The sequence below is a fragment of the Oreochromis niloticus genome, linkage group LG16 (assembly GCF_001858045.2).
Source record: "Oreochromis niloticus isolate F11D_XX linkage group LG16, O_niloticus_UMD_NMBU, whole genome shotgun sequence".
NCBI classification, from domain to species: Eukaryota; Metazoa; Chordata; class Actinopteri; order Cichliformes; family Cichlidae; genus Oreochromis; species Oreochromis niloticus.
In genome coordinates, this window is record NC_031987.2 from 7238683 (window position 1) to 7256780 (window position 18098).

Sequence of the window (18098 nt, forward strand, 5' to 3'; positions counted from 1 at the left end):
GACTCGTTATCTGAAAGCTCCCTAAAAACAGTCAGTTGATTCAAAATAAAAGTAAGAAACTTAATTAAAGCTTAGCATGTGGCTAAAACAAGCCCTTACACAGGTTACGTGTGACAAGAAAGTACAGTACACGTGTTTTACCTGCCTCTTATTTCTTTAAAAATATTTTTCTTGTAATTTTTTAACGTGGTCTTCAGCAATAGTTCTTCAGGCTTTCCAAAGATCATTTAAGACATTGGCTGCTTTTTCAGTCATTTTCACTCCAGTCTTTGTACCTGACCATTTTCAGAAGAATGTCCGTTTGTTTGTTAAACACTGACCTATAAATCATTCCAACAGCCTGTATAGAACCCCCACATCATTTATTTTAATGCGTTTAGTTTGATCTATCAAAAAGACCATAACACAGATTGACAGACGTAAAAAAGTATTTTTGCACCAACAAGGTGATTCCCAAAGAGCTATCAACCTGGCATATCTGAACATGTTGTGCAGTGTGTTCTTAAAAAACATTAGGAAACTGGACAAGTGGCAGATTAAAAAGGCAGATGGACAGTATTTTAAACTGAGGTGAAAGGAACTGATGGAGTGATGAATCCAACATCAGGCAAGCATCCAAAGAAGAGCTTCAAATGTCTCTAAATGTCGTTCAAGAAGCCAAGAAGAACTATTCCTGTAGACTATGTAATGAAATGACAAAAAATATGCCTGAAAGAGTTCAGACTGTGATGAAGAATAACGGTGGTCAGACCAAATATTGATTTTTCCTTTATTAGTATAAGTTTTAGTTCCTAAAGTGTTTCCCTGTCGGATTCTCCTTCATGTTTCTTCTTTATGTGCGTAGGTTTCGTTTTTTGATGGACTATCCTGCATTTGGGTCCTTCCCAGAAAGTTTAGAGGAATGGTTTGTGGATTTGACCTGAAGTCTAGCTCATTTATTAAAACAGCTGAGAATGAAGTACTGAACAAAATCTTGATTTTGGTCAGCGCACACTGATGTCTTATTTTAACTGACTGGGTACTCCTATAGCATTATTTTTTTACTCTGCAGGGCTGACCTATAGATTTCCTCAGTTGCCTTGAGACTGCAGCCAAATGTGCTCTGCTGTCATTGTCACTGCAGTCGCACTAAAAAAAGAAAGAAAATGGCTGGAAAACCTTACTGCATATGTTGTAAAGGGGTGTATTTTCAAAATCCTACTCAAATAGTTATTGTTAGTAAAATAACATTTTTAAAACAGTGTTTGGGTTAAGATCTTGTATTTAACAAAAGCTATTACAGTCTCCAAGTCCTCATTGAAAATGACTTGCTCCTTAATCAGACTAATGCTACCACTATACCTCCACCCTCCTCGTGCGGACTTTTGTTGGTTTTTATACTTTTTTATAAAGCAAAGGATTCCAACAAAATGATGTTGAATAACCTCTTCTCACCCCATGACATAAAACCTGAAGTTTTGTCTCCGGGTTCTCATCAACACTGGTTGCTCAAAGCAAATGTTCCTGTATAGAAAAACCCACAATCAGGAGAGAGCTGTGTGCCTTTGTGTCGCATTGTGATCTGAAGGGATCCTGACCCAGCATCAGTATGTGAGTGTGCTTCCAGAGGCAGGAAGCGTTTTGGTGGCTGTGAATCTTTTCTGTTTTCTGTTTAGTGCCTCAGCGGACAACCGAAGCAACAGCTGAGTGTTGTATCAGTATTTCAGAATTCATCTCTCATCCATTTCTTCATTTTTTCCCAGATATTAAAGGTACAGTTCTTGCTGCTCATGCTAATAAAATCACTGCCTGCTTGCATTAGTTAAGGATCAATTTACCTTCGGGTCCCCGATGATGTCAGCATGTCCTTGTATCTCACTCAGGGACATACCCGGGCAGGGCATTGAGATGCATGCCCGCACTGCATCATGAGACTCTCTTCTCCCCACAGAGCTGAAAGAAAACAGTCTGTCAACATGCCACCATACACTGAAATCCTGTGATATTGAATCTCGATGCCCGGGGTGATTCGGCTGATAAATGACCCCGCTATCTATTGAAACCTGGCTGTGAGCCTCTGTATGAACAGGTCTCAGGGCTAAGGAGGCTCATAAATGTGTCTATGACCATTTGATAAAAAATGACCCGTGTCATCTGAGTCAGGAAAGCTATGAATAAATTGTATGTATGAAGCTGTGAGAGGTGGTGAAGATCTCAAAAGTACAGTAATTAGTTTATTAAGCGCAGAAGAGTCAAAATGGGGTCTCTGCACCAATTTGAATGAATGCTTTTGCAGACATTCTTAAAGTGTATATGGTTACATTTAAGACAAAAATGTGAGAGTAGTTTCTCGTATACTTCTTTTAATACTAAACTACTGTACTACCATACAAAATAAAGCAAAATACATCTATTCCGATTCACTTTGTATATTAAAAAGGAGTGAATACTTACTTAATCCCACCCTTTCTCCATAAGTTATGAGTTAATATTTATCCAGCATCCTTATTGATGTAAACCTCAACAACAACAACAGACAAATTTCTAATGTCCAGCTCAGGCAGTTTTAATGAAAATTGTGGCAGCTTGTTGTTTATGATTGGAAAGCGACTTCATTTGTTTTGATTCGGTGTCGTTAATTTGAGAAGCTTGAATTGATTAATATCTTTTCAGCTAGGCTGGTCATCAACTCCCTGTTGCACAAATGTGGCAGCTCATTGTTTTATTGAGTGTCAGGACTTTACTGTGGACAGATGAAATGAAATACCTGTTACATACACACTGCAACTTAACAAAACACCAGCAAGGAAAACTACAGTGTTCTGCTTGCTGGTGTTTTTGCTTTCGTTAAGCTGGAGTGCGTTTGACCTCTCAGGGCCACCGTAGTGATAACAATTCGTTCAGCATTCAGCTGGTGAGTCTGTACAGAGAGCTGCACACTACTCTTTAATTTTGTGTGCGTGTTTTGCCAGGTTACTCCAGCAGATGAGTTATATTTAGATTTTGCAGACATAGAGAGTCTGGTAATTTGGTAACATTAGAATATTAGAATAATTTTACTCCAATTATTAACAATAAAGTATGAGGGCAACACAAATTAGAGGAGAAAAAGCAAAATGCCACTGAGAGATATTTTTAAGAAGACTTTTTGTAGATGGATAGTAAAATTTATCTTAGCCATATCTTATTAAACTACTATAGGAACAAAAATATTTCAGCCTGAAAGAGAAAGGTGGGGCTTGTTCTTCGTTATGACGAGATAAGCATTCATTCCTGTTATATTTCTTTGAAGTCTCCCAAAAGGGCAAAGTCTCTGTGGACTAGTCTGCAATCACAAACAACAAACCGGATATATGGCCTTCCACATGAAGCCTCACATTTTCTATCACTGATCACTGCTGTTAGCAAAGAATGCTTATCAACTGACGTGGAAACATGCATGTCACCTACAACAGATGTATTGGAAATCCAAGATCATAATTTCCTTTTTAAAATTCTTTTGTGACATGTGGGAAACCTGAAAAACATGACCTTTATCACTGATTTACCAGCTTTCTTACCTGTCTTTTCCATCACTTTTTCTTCTGTCTCTCTTCTTGTCAGACTTTGTCTGCTTTCCGCCCAGAAGCGATGTGATCTTTTGCTCCCTCTTGTCATCTTTTCCTTTTGGGGGCTCAGCCTTTTTGCTGGGAGCAGGAAGCTTACTCTTACGAAAGCCGAACCAACTTGCTAAGCTTGATCCAGATTTTTGCTTCACCTCACTGGTTCGCTCTTGTTCCTGAGACTTGTGCAAGTTCTCCTCTATGCCGAGCATCACTTTCTCTTCAATGGTAGTTATGGTACTTTGTCTCTCAGGCTCTTCAGAAACTGGCTCCCCAAAGGCGCTCGAAAACTGTTGCTCTATCTGAAGTCGCCTAGCCTGCTCACGCTGGAGTTTGAGACTTTGGAGTCTTTCACTGGAGGACCCCAGATGTAAAGGAACTGCTAGTCCCTCTTCAATCAAAAAGTTGTTTAAGAGGGATCGATTCATTGGACAGTGGTAGCTACTGGAGCAGCTCATACTTCCTGGGAGGACATCACCAAGAGAGTTCAAGGAGCTCCCTGAGTGTGTTTTGATCTGTGTGCGGACCTTTCCAGATCTGTTGAAGCTTGGTCTGTCCATATAGCGTGCACCAAAGCTCTGACTACGAGCTTTGGCCCCATTCATGCCCAGTACTGGTTTAAGAGGAGGTCTAGTAGAAACAGATACAGACCTTTTAAACAGCCAGCCTTCCTCGTCAAATCCCCAGTCTAGCATTACACCGTTGTCTGACACAACAGGTTGGCCAGAAGGCTCAGAATCTAGCGAGTTGCAACGGGTCTCAATCTTTCTGCGGGTGTTATCATGAGTGCTGGATTCATGTATTGTCTGGGCGTCACACGTGAAAGTCTGAAAGGTCTGGATGCTTCTTCCAGAAGGGTTCATATCGTCCTTGTTTTGCCTTCCAAAAATGAGGAAGGTGTTTGCTTCTTGTCCAGCGATTGCCTCATGAGATTTGGCATTTACAGGAAGAGTCCTTTTTACGGCTCTTGAAGAGGAAGTCTGGGGCTGGTAGTATGCATTAGAATATGCTGGTGGTAAGACTTCTGAGAGTTTTGGCTCACTGACACTCTGTTGGGATCTTTGCAAGATGCTCTGATTTGGCAATACAGAGGGAACACCATTTTCAATATAGCTCATGGTAGCTCTGTCTGTAGATACCCGTGTGGATTCTGAAGCTGGTTGTGATTCTTGAACTACACCAGGAGGTATCATAGATGAATGGGTGTGGTACATTTTACCTTCAGCGCCCATTTGTGGGGCTGCATGTTGACCATCTAGTATTGCACTGGATTGTTGAGGTTGTACAACTGAAGAAACCTGATGTGTATGCATCTTGGTTGGGCCAGTCATTGAACTTTGAGCCTGCCCTGGAGATGTCTGATCTTTGGGAAAGCTGTCACTACTAGGTCTGAGGAGAAGAGAAGTAGTTCGACCTGGCGGTCGCGGAGGGGATAGGGATCTGAGTTCTGAATCACAGTCATGGTCCTGGCGTCGCTGTTTTCGTGGAGAGCATGGTAAGTTGTCATAGATACCGTCTTCCGAAGAGTCATTGCTTGACTGAAGTCTGGCTATTTGTGATTTTGTGGGACTCTTTAAGCCATCACTGACCCCTGTAGACTTAAATATCTTTGAATGTTTCACGGGAGAAACAAGAGGTGAGCACTTTTGCATCTTCTCAAGAGACTTGGAACTTGATGATGCTGAATTATCCTCATCTTTCTCAGTTTTAGATAATGTGCTCTTGGTTGAACCATGGGTTTTATTTAAATTTGTCCTTTTGCTAGGGGCACTGCTCCCTGTAGGGTTAGGGCTGGGCTGTCCTTTGGGCCTTTGACCCTTGATAAGCTTTTGATGTAGAGGAGAATGTGTGTGCTTTTGTTGTTCTGGTCCTCCATCTGCACTCTTGCTCCGCAAAATAAAAGCCTTTCTTGCTGAGTCGCAGAGCTGAGGTTTTGGTTTCCTCTGAGGAGATTCTGAGACGGAGTAGTCCTGGCGGTCACCACCGGCTTGACTAATTGGGTCTCTACGATGAGGAACTTCCATTGAGGAGCTGCGCTGCCTGGCTTCATTCATGCAGCACAGAGCTCTTGGTACAGTATGTTGAACTGTTGAGCCAACATCACCTGTTCCCACTTCCACTTGTTTGGAGGACACTCTTCCCTGTTGTCGTTTGACATAATCAAGCCTGGATTTACGGTCAGTGGATCTTTCCTGGTTATTGTTTCTGTCACTCAGCTTTATGCCTTTATGCTTTTCTAGTGAATCTGTGTTCATTTCCTCCAGATGTGTAAGGCTATCAGTTGGGCTTACACCAGGTTTAACTGTGGGGCCCTCCAGAAATAAGAAGTTGTCTGTGACAGGTGAAGGAAACAGACCAGAGTTCCCTGAAAGTTTCACAGGATCTACTTCAAATTCCTGAGTGACCTCCAACTTGTCCAAGTTTAGAAGTTCTTTTGCTGGCAGGTCACTGGATTCACTGTTTGGTACTTTAGGCGATTCGTCATCCGCATCATCAGAGTCTACAATGGAAATCCTTGCTTCTGCCTTGAAAGGTTTACTTGTAGGGGCTACTTGCTTGGCTGTAGTCCCTTGCTGGGCAAACTTGACACCAAGTGAATATATACCCTCGTTTGAAGTCATACAGTCTTTGCAGTGTGGTACAGATGGAAGGGAGGAAGTCCCCTTGGAGTTGGACATTTGAAGACGTTTGAGGCCTTTCAAAATGTGACCTTCCTTCCATCCCAGGTCTGTGTGCTCCAGAGCAGCTGAGTGATTGCTGGATACTGAACCAGTACTCATCCTTTTGTCTCGGCTTGAGGCACACTATGTTTTAAAAGAGATATTTGCAATTACTGAAACAGCATTCATAATTAGCTTTGGCAAATTACAGTTTTTTTCAAACAAAAAAGAAGATCGATGGAAGGTGAATGATACCAACCTGCTTTGAGTAGCCACGTCCCTCTGCCCAAGTGTGGGAGCCACTGGAATATTCACTGCAAGCGCTGGAGAGTGAAAGCTCACTGCCACTGCCGCTGCCGCTGCTGCGTGGACACGTTAGACTCAGCAGGCTGGGCCACCGTCCTGCAGGAATTCCTGCTTTTCCATTCCTTTGGACCTCCTGAAAAAGAAGATATCTTGCAGTTAATTTAAAGGTAGTATTTTTCCAGTGGGTGTGCTAGAATATTTTCTGATGTGTGCTGCTACTTTTCTTTACCTATCATTTCACCATTGTAAATAAGAATGTGCTCGTAATGACTTAAAGTTCATTGAAATAAAGTTCACACTGGCGCACTTCACCATCGTGTGGTGCAAACGTGCAGCTTGGTCATACTTTTTCAACACAAAGCATACTAGATGTATGGCTTTAAAAGCTAACCTTTTGGATGTTTTAAAGGAAAACCGTATGTAATGGGAATGACGGACCCGACCACATACTGCACTTTAACACCCTTTATTTGTTCCAGGTTGTCATATTTACAACTCACGGCTGCAGCTTTTCACCTGTGATCCACTACACAACAACAACAACACTCCTTAGGTCCCGGCACGTTTAATAGGGGAGGCATGATGAGCTGATTGAGCTCAGGTGTGTCCGCCTCTCCCACAGCCGTGCCACAAACCACGCCTCGCCCCACTGTAATGTGGAAATGAAAGTGTAAGCATTAATTTGAAAGGTAAGATCTTCTAAAAACTTTCCGTGTGATTAAACTTAAACTCAACCCCGAACCCAACCCTCAGTGGGTCGCCAACTGGATGACCTGCTGGATGTTATAAGCTCATCCTCTGATTCACACTGGTGAACAAAGCACATGTTCATCCACCTAATTCTTGACATTGTGTGTTTCTTGGACGGCCCGTGGCTCTCCATTTGTCTCTGTCACAGTCCTTAAAAGAATCAATATGCTGGATACATCGCTGTCTCTTTCCATCCAAAGGCTAATTGAGGAATGGGATGACATTTTCTACTCCTGCGGTCAGATGGCTCCTGTTTAAAAACGCTGAGTGTTTTCATCTTTCTCTGGTCTCACAGGTGCACCATGATCTCTGTGAGAGCTGCTGAATGAGACATTTTAAAACAATGCCTCTATTCTGACACAAAGGGAGGCTATTAACTGTGCCAAGAGCCTCTTGGTGTCTCTGCTGTTCATTTATATTTCAGCTGCATAAAGACTAATGACTGTTAGATGAAGATGATGCCCCTGTGAGGGCTAAAAAGCTAGAAAATGAACCAAAATCAACATTCACATTATTCCACTGACTCATATCACTCTTGATATGAGTCCTTTGGTGATATTTCTGAAAGCAAGTTTTGTGCCTGTGCCAGATGTGCCTGCATGATGAATGTTTGTCGCAAGGACAAAAACGCAATCTTGTAGAAAGAAAATATCACAGAGCATTTTCCCTAAAAAGTCTCCAGCTAATGCAAAATGCTTGTATTAAAGGTTAAGAGAGATAGACATGGTTTGAAAGGCAAGTTTTGAAAGCTTTAATACAAACTGAATATTTTATCACATATTTTATTTTGGAGTAGAATCCCCAGTTCCTTGTAATAACGGGCAACTTTTGAATGATTGGTTTACTGATTCAGAGTGCAGTGTTTTCCATATTTAAAGATACTGATGGATGTCCAGTCTGTCCTCTTTCTTGAGGAATCAGTTAATTACTTTTGTCAAACTGCTGCAGTTTTCTGCATCTGGTTTGTGTCTGCTGTGTTTTGCACTTATTTGATGTTATTTTTACTCGCTGTTAGATTCGTTAGATTTAGGTTCAAGAAAACTAATGTTGCAAGAACTGGCCGGATTAAGACCTCACTGAGATGCGTCCGTCACCCTCAACTTGTCATTTTTTAAGATGCAGGGTTACATGGCTGAATAATGAAGGTAACATAGAAATAGCACATACTGGCTTTAAAAGTGAGATTTCCATATTCCAATTTTGCAGAATTAAACATATTCTTGGCCTGTCTGGGTAGCTTCTCCCTTCATAACAACTCTGAGGAAGCAGTACATCTACAGTACACACACACACACCTTTTCAGTGAACAATATGAACCAGATCTCCATTCAATCTCATGAGGTGGGCTTTGTTGTTTTTAAAAAGGGGCTGTCTAACAAGACCTGTGTATCCCGTTTTTATGTCCTATAAGTGCTCTCTTTAGTTAAAACTTCCTGTTTTCTTGTTTTTCTTCGCGTCTATTCTAGTTTCTTTTCTGTCCGAGTTACCTTCCATGTGTCTGCCCTTTTTTCCTGTTTTTGGACTTCACCTCTCGGCCGTGCTGTATGACCTTGCCCTGGATTAAAGGTCTGAACTTTGAACTTTTAGTCTTCCTAATGCATCCTGAATTTTGATCCTCTTCTTCTGAGACTGACATTATCTTCAGTCACATTCTTTCGATCACTACCCAGAGCTCATCAGGACCCCCTGAGCTAAGGTGGCCAGGCTTCACCACAGGCACAGCCTCCTGTGGGCCCACCACCCATAGGAGGAACCATAGGTGTTCGATTTAGTGTGTATTAGATGGCAGTCAGGGGTGGAGGTGGTCTTGATGGATGAATTCCCAGTTGCCAAGACTAGATTTCAGAAATTATGTAATTATGCATTCTTTGCTTTGGCTCGCTACAAAATTTATGAGTTATAAACGTATTATGACAGTCCAGCAGGCTGAAAGATGGACTCTGGGTACCAGAGTTACCCAGATTTTTTTTGCCTTTCACTGTAAATAAACTACTGAGATAAGATAATATAATCTTCTATGGAAGACCCCAGTTTGACTTTTAAATTTCATGGCTGGCGGGTTCACTTATTTGTGAAGGATCTTGTGTGGAAGTCTGTTACAAAGCCCGGCTGGCACTCGAATCACTGGCACGCTGCAGATGCCGTTTCCAATCAGAAGGCCCAAAGGTGTCAAGTGCTGTGACCCCATTTAAAACGGCATCGATCGTTTGGAGAGCCGCCGTGGCCAGCTTCCTCTCAAAGTCATTAGCGTCATCTGTTAGCAATAATTAATGTGAATAGGAAATAATTGCATGGGGGAGCTGGGGACCGAAGTGATTTGGTCTTTTCATTGATATTCACCTATTATTTGATTATCTGAGCTATAGCCTTTACTTTGAGAACAGTGTGGGAGAAAGCCACATCTGACCGCGTGCGGATTAATCTGGAAACTAATTACAGTCAGTATGTCGAGGGGTATCTGAGATTTGACACAAGTGATGCAGTTTAACAAAACCCTCAATCAGAGCGGCGCTCGGCTTCAAGTCAAGGGCAAACTCGAGGGCTGTGGAGGGTTTTCCACTTCATGCTTTCAGATGGTTTTCCCACTCAAAAAAAAAATCTGACAAAGAAGAAGACAACTTCCTTTTGAAGACGACAGAACCGACGCTGCAAACAAATACTTGCCATGTTAAAAAGTTTATAAATGAGGACAAAACTTATTAGTTCTCTGGATATGTCTTTATAGAGTCTCAGAAAATCCATTATTTTAGTTTAGTTTTCTTTTAAACTGAAGCACATTTTCTTATAAATAATTTTTCTAAACGATTGATGATGAAAAGACTGAGCTGTTAACATTTGGAGTTTTTGTCCTAACGATTCAAACAACTTATCCAATGTGTTTAATAAATACATTAGACGACCATCAGTATACGGGTTATGCCACAGCTGCCCTAAATTAACAGTATTGTAATCACCAAAACCATTTTATGTTTCTGTAATGGTTAATCCACCAGTATGTGAAAGCCGTTTAATCCTAATGATATTTTTAATGCCAAAATATAATTATTGTTGTTATGCATGAATTTTCAAATTTAATGTTTTCCAAAAGAAAAAAGCAGATTATTATTATTTTTTATTAAGAAATTACAGTAATTAGCTTGAATTCCTGAACAGAAAAATTTGTCTTAGTTGTTGAATGTTATGCTTTATTAAATTCTGACTGAGAAGTCCAGTGTGCCGCCTCAAATTTGGGTATAAAAATGTAATTTTGGTTTATTATTCGCTCCATAAATAATAATATAAGTTTTAGTTTTAAATAACTTTTTGATAGAAAAGTAAAGTATTTGTATTTCCTTGTTTTTAATGACAGGTGGTCTAATAAAGATGTTAAGCACTGTTGATGTATAAATTAAAGAATTCTTGCAAGTCATAAAAAGTTGATATAAATAAAGGAAATAAAGTCTTGGCGTTTTTAGAAGTGTGGTTGTCCTGAGGCTCTGTGAGGTACACTTTTGTAGACTGTAGGGACAGAAATAGACGTAGCCCTGATTCATAAACCTGCTCTATTTGCAGTCTGCAAGTTACCTTCATCACAGCAGCACATCAAAAACACCAAACATGCATCAAATGTGTTTAGAAGATTCTCTAAATAAAAAGATTTTCACCAAAGTTTTAAGAGGAAAGCTTAAGAGAGCATCTGTGTGAAGGCTAAAAGGAAAAGTGAGGCGATAAATAAATAAGCTGCATGTATAAATGAAAGAGCTGAAATCACTTTGGTTTTGCGTAACTGCTGAACCGTGCTCTTGTCTGGCTGCAGAAGATCAGACTTTCTACGGCGTTCATTTAGATGAAACATGATTCTTCTTTTCTTCTTATGGAGCGCTCATGCAGGAAATGACACGCTCTGCGCTCGCCGCAGGGTTCGGAGCGCTGTTCCTGCGAGCAAGCGCTTGCATGTTTTCTCTACTTCTTTCTCAGCTTTAATAGATCTGTAGAGCCACTGGGAGGAATAAACAACAAATCCAAGTTGTTTCCACACACAGTGCCGACCTACAAGAATCTGCCTGACTGTTACAGCACACCTGACGTCTCTCCTCGGATGGAAACATGGTTCCAAGGAAGTGTTCTTCCATCCCATCATGTCCTTACTGTCAGTTTGACTGGTGATAACTTCACAGGTGAGAGACTAAAGTGAAACTCAAGCACAAACTCAAACAGCTAAACATTAACCAACCAACCCTGAACCTTAATTTGAGAGGTGTGAAGACCAAATGAAAAGCTAAATCTCCACATTAAGCAACATTAAAAGAAATTAATACATGAGCTCTTAATCCTTTATTCTTATAAATAATAAAAATATAAATACATGGTCTAAATATCTGTGCATATCAGAAATACTTGTGTTTACACTCCTAACTTGTCACACTGTTGTGATCCAGGAGCTCAGTAGCAGGTAACTGAGCCCCGTTTGCTCTTTTGGTCCATTTTCTGCTGACGAAACATTGAAGAAGTGGTGAATATGTCAGTATCTTTGGTGAAGCCACAGGTGAAGAGTTTAAAATAATAAGGTTTGAAAAGTTCTGGTTAATGTCATCATTTCACCCTTCTGTTTCCTCAGTCACCATCTACAAACTGTCGCTGTAAGTCTCTGTTAACTCGTACACAAAACATTCCTTACGTGGTGAAAAAATGAGGAAGTTGGAATGCCGAGGTTTTGCCTCTCAGCATCAGTGATGTTAACGGTTCAACACAGTCTCAGGGAAAAAGTGTTAGCTGATTGGTCAGCCGCTGGCACCTCGGTGCCTGCATCAGTCAGTTATGAGTGAGGGGTTGCATCAGCCAGGTCACAGATGACCTGACAATGAGTATTTGTCTCACTGTGAGTGTTTCCACATAAAAGAAAGTGTAAGAGCAGCAGGAGCGTTTCATGCATGTAAATTATAAACCGTATATTGGAACATATGTGAAAAGTGTTCAGATTCAGCCGCAGTGGCTTCTTCAGCCGCAGAGGCTGATGTTTTAACACAAAACACCAGCCTGTCCCCTCTGATCACAATTCAAACCTTCAATAAGAGTTCTTTATCACCATGAACACCCACTCAGGTCGATGATTGCGTTTCCACCTGACACTGCAAAGGATGTTTCTTTGCATCAAAACTTGTTGCTTTACCTTCTTGTCCAAAAAAGGTCACTTCAGGCTTTTAAAAAAAAAACCAGGATGCCAATGCTGAGGCTTCAAACCAGTGGGTACATCATGCTAGCTGTAGCCATCTTTGAAGTACAGTTTATAGTTACAGTGTATATAAATCAACAATAACAAGAAGGAAGTGGTGCTCCTGCTCTGGAATGACAGTCAGTCATGAAAACCCCACACTGGTTTCACATCCACAGGTAATACCTTCCAGTCACTTGGTCTTTGAAGCCAGGACTTCAAAAAGCAGAGTGACATCACAATGATGTAACAGTGGCGATGTCCACCTTTTATTTACAGTCTGTGGATTTCTCAGGAGCAGAAAAGTGTGAAGATTTACAGTTGGTACACAAATGTTTTTACACAAGTCACTTCAAGTTGCACGGAGCCGATAACAAGGGGAAGAAGTTACATACAGGAACGACGTAGAGAATGTGATCAACTTTCAAAATAAAAGACCCCATGCATACGATAGCCGCCGCTTTGGAAACACTTCCCATGTGATTTGAAGCTGCCAGACATGCAGGCGATGTATTTAAACCTAAACAGTACCAACAGCTCAGCTGAATCGGATGCAACCTGAAAGTGAAACTGTTCGTCTGCAGGTAAACTCATCTCGTCAGATTTCTGGTAAACTTTGCTGCAGGGCAACAGCGGCCACTCGCTCTCTCTGCAGAAGAGATACCTGCAGCACGCCCATTACACTCACTCCACACATTTAAGTGGACTCATCTTGCAGATTTAGATTAATATAAAATATGAATCTACTAATAAATTATGCAGTATTATTTTTATAAATTAAGGTACTTAGTCAAATCTATTTACCTTCCTCAGACCCTGTGCCCTTATATGGGGACACTACATTAAGTGTTTTATAAAATCATATATAAATAAAATAATAATAGTGGGTGTATATAGGAGTGATTTTTTTTCTTGTGGAGCAGTAAAACTCTGATCTACTGGCCTGGGGAGGAGGGCTGTGTGGGAAAATGTTGGACACTGATTAGCCTTCACTGCGTGGTGCAGGCCATTAAAAAATAACCATCAAAATAACTATGAGTGGTAGCAACGTAATATAAGCCTGTACGCTGGATTAATACTAAAGAGTGTTGGTGCTTCTCCCATTGAAGAAGCTGTTGTTTTTTTCTAACCTTAAAGTGCAGTCCTAAATACACTCTGCAGGACTGGAACCATCTACATGGGGGGTACTTTAAAGTTATAATCACTGTGTAAAGACAGGACTCACAGACTTGTGTGGGAGGCCTCTTGTGTGACTTGTGTGCATGAATAAATCATCGAATCGCTGCTTCCATCCAGCCTCTCAGTCAGAATAATACAGTGTGTTCAGTGTCAGCTGGTTGGTCTGCAGCTTATGGAGGATTCTCCACAGAGCATATTCTATTACAGCAATGCTTTTATCCCAGGCACCTCACAGCACTGCCACTCCGTGCACTTTCATGTTAGGTTTACTAATGGAAATCTAACCACTGTGATCTTTGTGCAGTCCTTAAGATCTCTGTGCAGCAGATCATACATGAACACCAATGATCACATCAAACAAGAAAGGATCAGCCTGGGAGATCCAGCTTACAGAGTCATCATGTAGCTAGTTACTGCTCTGACTTTAATGAGCTAGTCTGTGTTCTTTGTTAATGTAAATGAATGCCACTACTTTTTAAAAAATCTTCTTCTGTGTCTTTCAGTCTGAAACTTTTTACTCTTAGATCTGAAGGTCTAAATCTTTAAAAAGGTTCTTAAAAGGTTTCTTTTTAAAAAAGAAAGTTCAGTTCTTGATTAAAACAGCAAGCTACTGAAGTTTTCAACTGTTTAAAGAACTAAATATTGGATTTGGCCTGGAGACTACTTTCAGCTGGGGGTTAATACATAATTGGTGTAAAATTATTTAAAAAGAAACTACATCTGAGGCTAAAAACAATGAAGCCAATACCAGAAACTGCACTTCCTCTAATGACCACTTGAGGCTCCAGTAGGGAATCAGTCAACATAAAGTCCCATGTTAAAATATTCAACTTTACAGCAGACACAGACATGTTTACAGCCTCAGGCATCTTTGCAGTAAGAAAAATCTGACATAAAAGAATAATAAATGTTAGAGCTACAAGAAAACCTGATAAAAATAAGAAGATACTGACGAATCCGGTGATCTGGTGACTTCTGCAGTTTTGCCCTAAAAGCAAACACTTGTTCGCCTTTAGTCTTTAAACATGGAGTGGTACTGTTAGATCCTAAGATCTATACTGGTATTGGTCTGCTATATCCGTTTGCACTGAGAGCAGCAGTTCGAGGAAATATTCTGGGGCCAGAATAGGACGTTGAATACGGAGCTTCTAAATTGAGCAGCTGGAAGAAGATATATGTATATGTGATAAATAAATGCACCATATAAACTCACCCATTTAAACTCTGCATGGGGATAAAAGTTTGTATAATTTAGCTGTCCGCTTGACTTCAGCTCAGATTGTGTTTTGATGTTAGAGCCTTTTGGAGCGTTCGTCCATCTTGTATATACAGTCTATGTAAATGATTCTTTAACAACAGGAAGTTTTCTGTTGTTTGAAAGTGAGAGGTGGCACTCATGTCTATGTGTTATATCTCAGCCACAGGTTTAACTTGAAGGAGATACACCTCATTGTCACTTCTGGCTCAAAAACCCTAAAAGTAAAGTGACTGTGGCTACATCTATCTTTTATTTACAGTCTGTGGGTTTTCCAACAGCAGGAGAGTGTACATGAATGCTAATGAACGTCAGGTTATCCAGAGGAATTTCTGGATACACACAATACAGCAGGATCAAAGCATTGGTGGTTTTCCATTGGATTGGATATGTGGATGCTTATTCTTCCATTTCCCCTTCCTTGTTTTACATTTGCTGTCTATTTAAAACCTAAAGTGTGAAAATCATGACATGCCCGAGGCACTGAAGTGGTAATTTGCAATTAAGCCATTTTCACTGCTGCTGAACCAGCCCGCTGATCAGCAGACCATTCAGACACAAGGACAATGTACTTAAGCTTCCATGGACTCTTAAGTTCACTTTCAATTTCACAGTCTCATCAGAATTCGTCCATGCATCTCTCAGAGCTGCCCAAAGCAAGGTTACACTCATTCAGCCGCTCCTCAGACCAGCTTTCTGTGCTCTAGTCTCTTAAAAACAGCTGCCATCCTCTCTGCTCGAGCCTCATTCAAACCACTGTCCCATCCACCTCCTCATCTCATCTACAGGCTTCCAATTGTTCATACTTCTCCCTCATTCATAGCTCGCTGTTTTTTCTTTGTCATGTCACCTTCAGGTCTTCACTGCTGCTGAGAGTTTTGCCTGCTGGGCTCAGAAGATGCACTGCAGCTCATTTTAGTGTCAGCAGGAGTGAAACGACAGAAAAGAAACAAAGCAAACTAACTATACTGTAGATAATGAAGTGTATGGAGGACCAAAGCTGCCAAAATTAAACCGTGAAATAAGACAATAATGAAGCGACCTGTTTAATAAATGGTAATGAACAAATATGATATCAAGTGCTCCAGAAATCGTAAAAATAACCTTTATTTAAAATGTAAAAATGACATTTCTGCTTTAAATTGATTCTATATTTGTTAACTTTTGTATTTATTGTTATAGTGAAGTGGGAGCTCAGCATGAAGGTTGAATCTGGTGATTTACTGGTTCATCTATGCTCCTACCCATGAGTGTATAAATAACATGGACTCTGCATTTTCATGTCTCAAGATAAGTTGATATATCTTTCAAGCGAAGTGAAGTGCAGTTAAGTGAAGTTATCAGCTAATGCAGGCATGCGTGATTAGAAAGCTGCACCCACAAAGTGTACAGGTCCATAGCACAGACTTGGATAACTGCTAATCTGTGCAAAGTAACAGACTAATAGCAGGTTAGATTGTTTGTCATGGAATTGCACTAAAAATGCTCTAAAAAGCTCCAGCATCACAAACACCTTGGAGAGGTCCAGATCAAAGATTCAGATTAAAACTTAGTAGACAGCTAGAGGCCAAAACTGTATGTTGTAACAGACTGTAGACATGCGTATTTCTCCTGTAAACATGGGTGTTTTAATACTGAGAGGCCTAAGTGCCTTTAACTTTCAATGGCCACCAGGGGGCGCCTCTCCTGGTTGCAAAAACACTTCAGGTTCTCTGTACTGACCTGTGGAAATAGTTTCCTGATGGCTTTATCCCAGTCCATAACGGCCAGTGTCCCTACAGGTTTTAGATGTGTCCTTGATCCATCACAGCTGAGTTAAATGGATAAATTACCTGCTCAACATGTCTTGAAGTTCTCCAGAGGTCTGGTAATGAACTAATCATGTGATTCAGGTGTGTTGACCCAGGGTGAGATCTAAAACCTGCAGGGACACCGGCCCTCGTGGACTGGGATTGGGGACCCCTGCTTTATGGGCTCAGTCAGTCATTTCAGGTCATACTTCTCACTTTTCTGATGATGTTCTGTCCTGCTTCCTGGTCTTCCACGAAAACAGTAGTCTCTTTTCTTATTTCTTCTTATTATTAATATTTATATATATATGTTTGTTAGTTTCAGTTTTCCATATCGGTGTGCTGCTGCACTTTAATATTTATTATCTTTAATATTTATGTTTTAAAAAATCACAGCCATAAATTTGCTGATTAAAGAAAGTTAACACTAATTTACATGACTGCAAATTTCCAGTTCAGCTTTCTGTTATTGGTAAGAGCTTTGTTAGAAGCAGAAAATCTGTGCTTGTGAACCGTATGCAAAAGAGGTTACTGAGAAAAGCTGTTGTTTGTGTTGTAGCTCGCACCTGTCTTGTAAATCTGCATGCATTTTCCAGCACTTCAAAAATAAATTGGACTTTGTTATATGACTTCACAGAACTGCAAAATCAAATGCTGTTTGAAGCCCTTCAAAGGGTCAAATAAATTTGACTTTATTATGTATTTGCCTTTATCTGTCACTGCAGCCCTCCCAGGAAGTTGATCTGAGGAAAGAAACACCTGCCACTGTTTAAACAACCTCGCAGCGCCGTCTCTCTCGAGTATCGCTCGCCGGCTGAAGTGTAATAACACGGAGGCAGATGACCCCGTGACAGAGCAGTGAGACTTTAAACGGCCACGGCTCTCTGGCACAGAGTCAACTGTAGGCAAGGATGCTGTTGTAAACAGTCCAACTGTTTAATAAAAACAGCCAGAGGTGTCATGGCCAGATCTTAGAAGAAAAGAAGGCACTGGCAGCGTGTACCCGCATGTCACAGTGGTCCTTATAGCCTAAATCCGACTGTGGACTACTGCGCGTGTGTGAGATTAACGAGATCAACGAAAATGGAAAATTATTTTAAAAAATTAGAGTGTGTAAAATTTAGATGTCAGTAAATGGCAGATTCTTTGGACTGGATCAGCCTTGGAGTTTCTCCCTGCCTGTGTAAAGCCCATTGATGTAATCAACTGTTTACCTCAGCTGTCAATGCCGAAAATGTGAGAAGTGTGCACCTTTATTTACTCTGGAAGAGGCTGTAAAACTCTGTGAAAGGAGTGAGACGTGGCCAAAGAGTCAGAGAAGAACGTTTCTGTTGGTAAGCGCTGCTATTTTTGCAGCCGTTAGCTTCTGTAAGCTGCTCTTAGGCA

General features: G+C 40.8%; 1 protein-coding gene and 1 long non-coding RNA gene across 5 annotated transcripts in view; one reads left to right on the forward strand and one right to left on the reverse strand.

Moving 5' to 3' along the window:
* LOC109197620 (uncharacterized) overlaps nt 1–18098 on the forward strand; it is a 57849-nt gene that overhangs the window by 36071 nt on the left and 3680 nt on the right. The gene's annotated exons all lie outside the window — the stretch shown is intronic.
* LOC102081047 (nck-associated protein 5) overlaps nt 1–18098 on the reverse strand; it is a 104463-nt gene that overhangs the window by 23390 nt on the left and 62975 nt on the right. For all 4 annotated transcript variants that reach the window (XM_025903604.1, XM_005463336.4, XM_025903602.1 and 1 more), the window contains exons 8-10: nt 6501–6680; nt 3540–6385; nt 1818–1932 (exon numbers count right to left, since the gene is read on the reverse strand). In XM_025903604.1, coding sequence (XP_025759389.1) covers nt 1818–1932; nt 3540–6385; nt 6501–6680 — 3141 coding nt within the window. The remainder of the gene's footprint in view (nt 1–1817; nt 1933–3539; nt 6386–6500; nt 6681–18098) is intronic.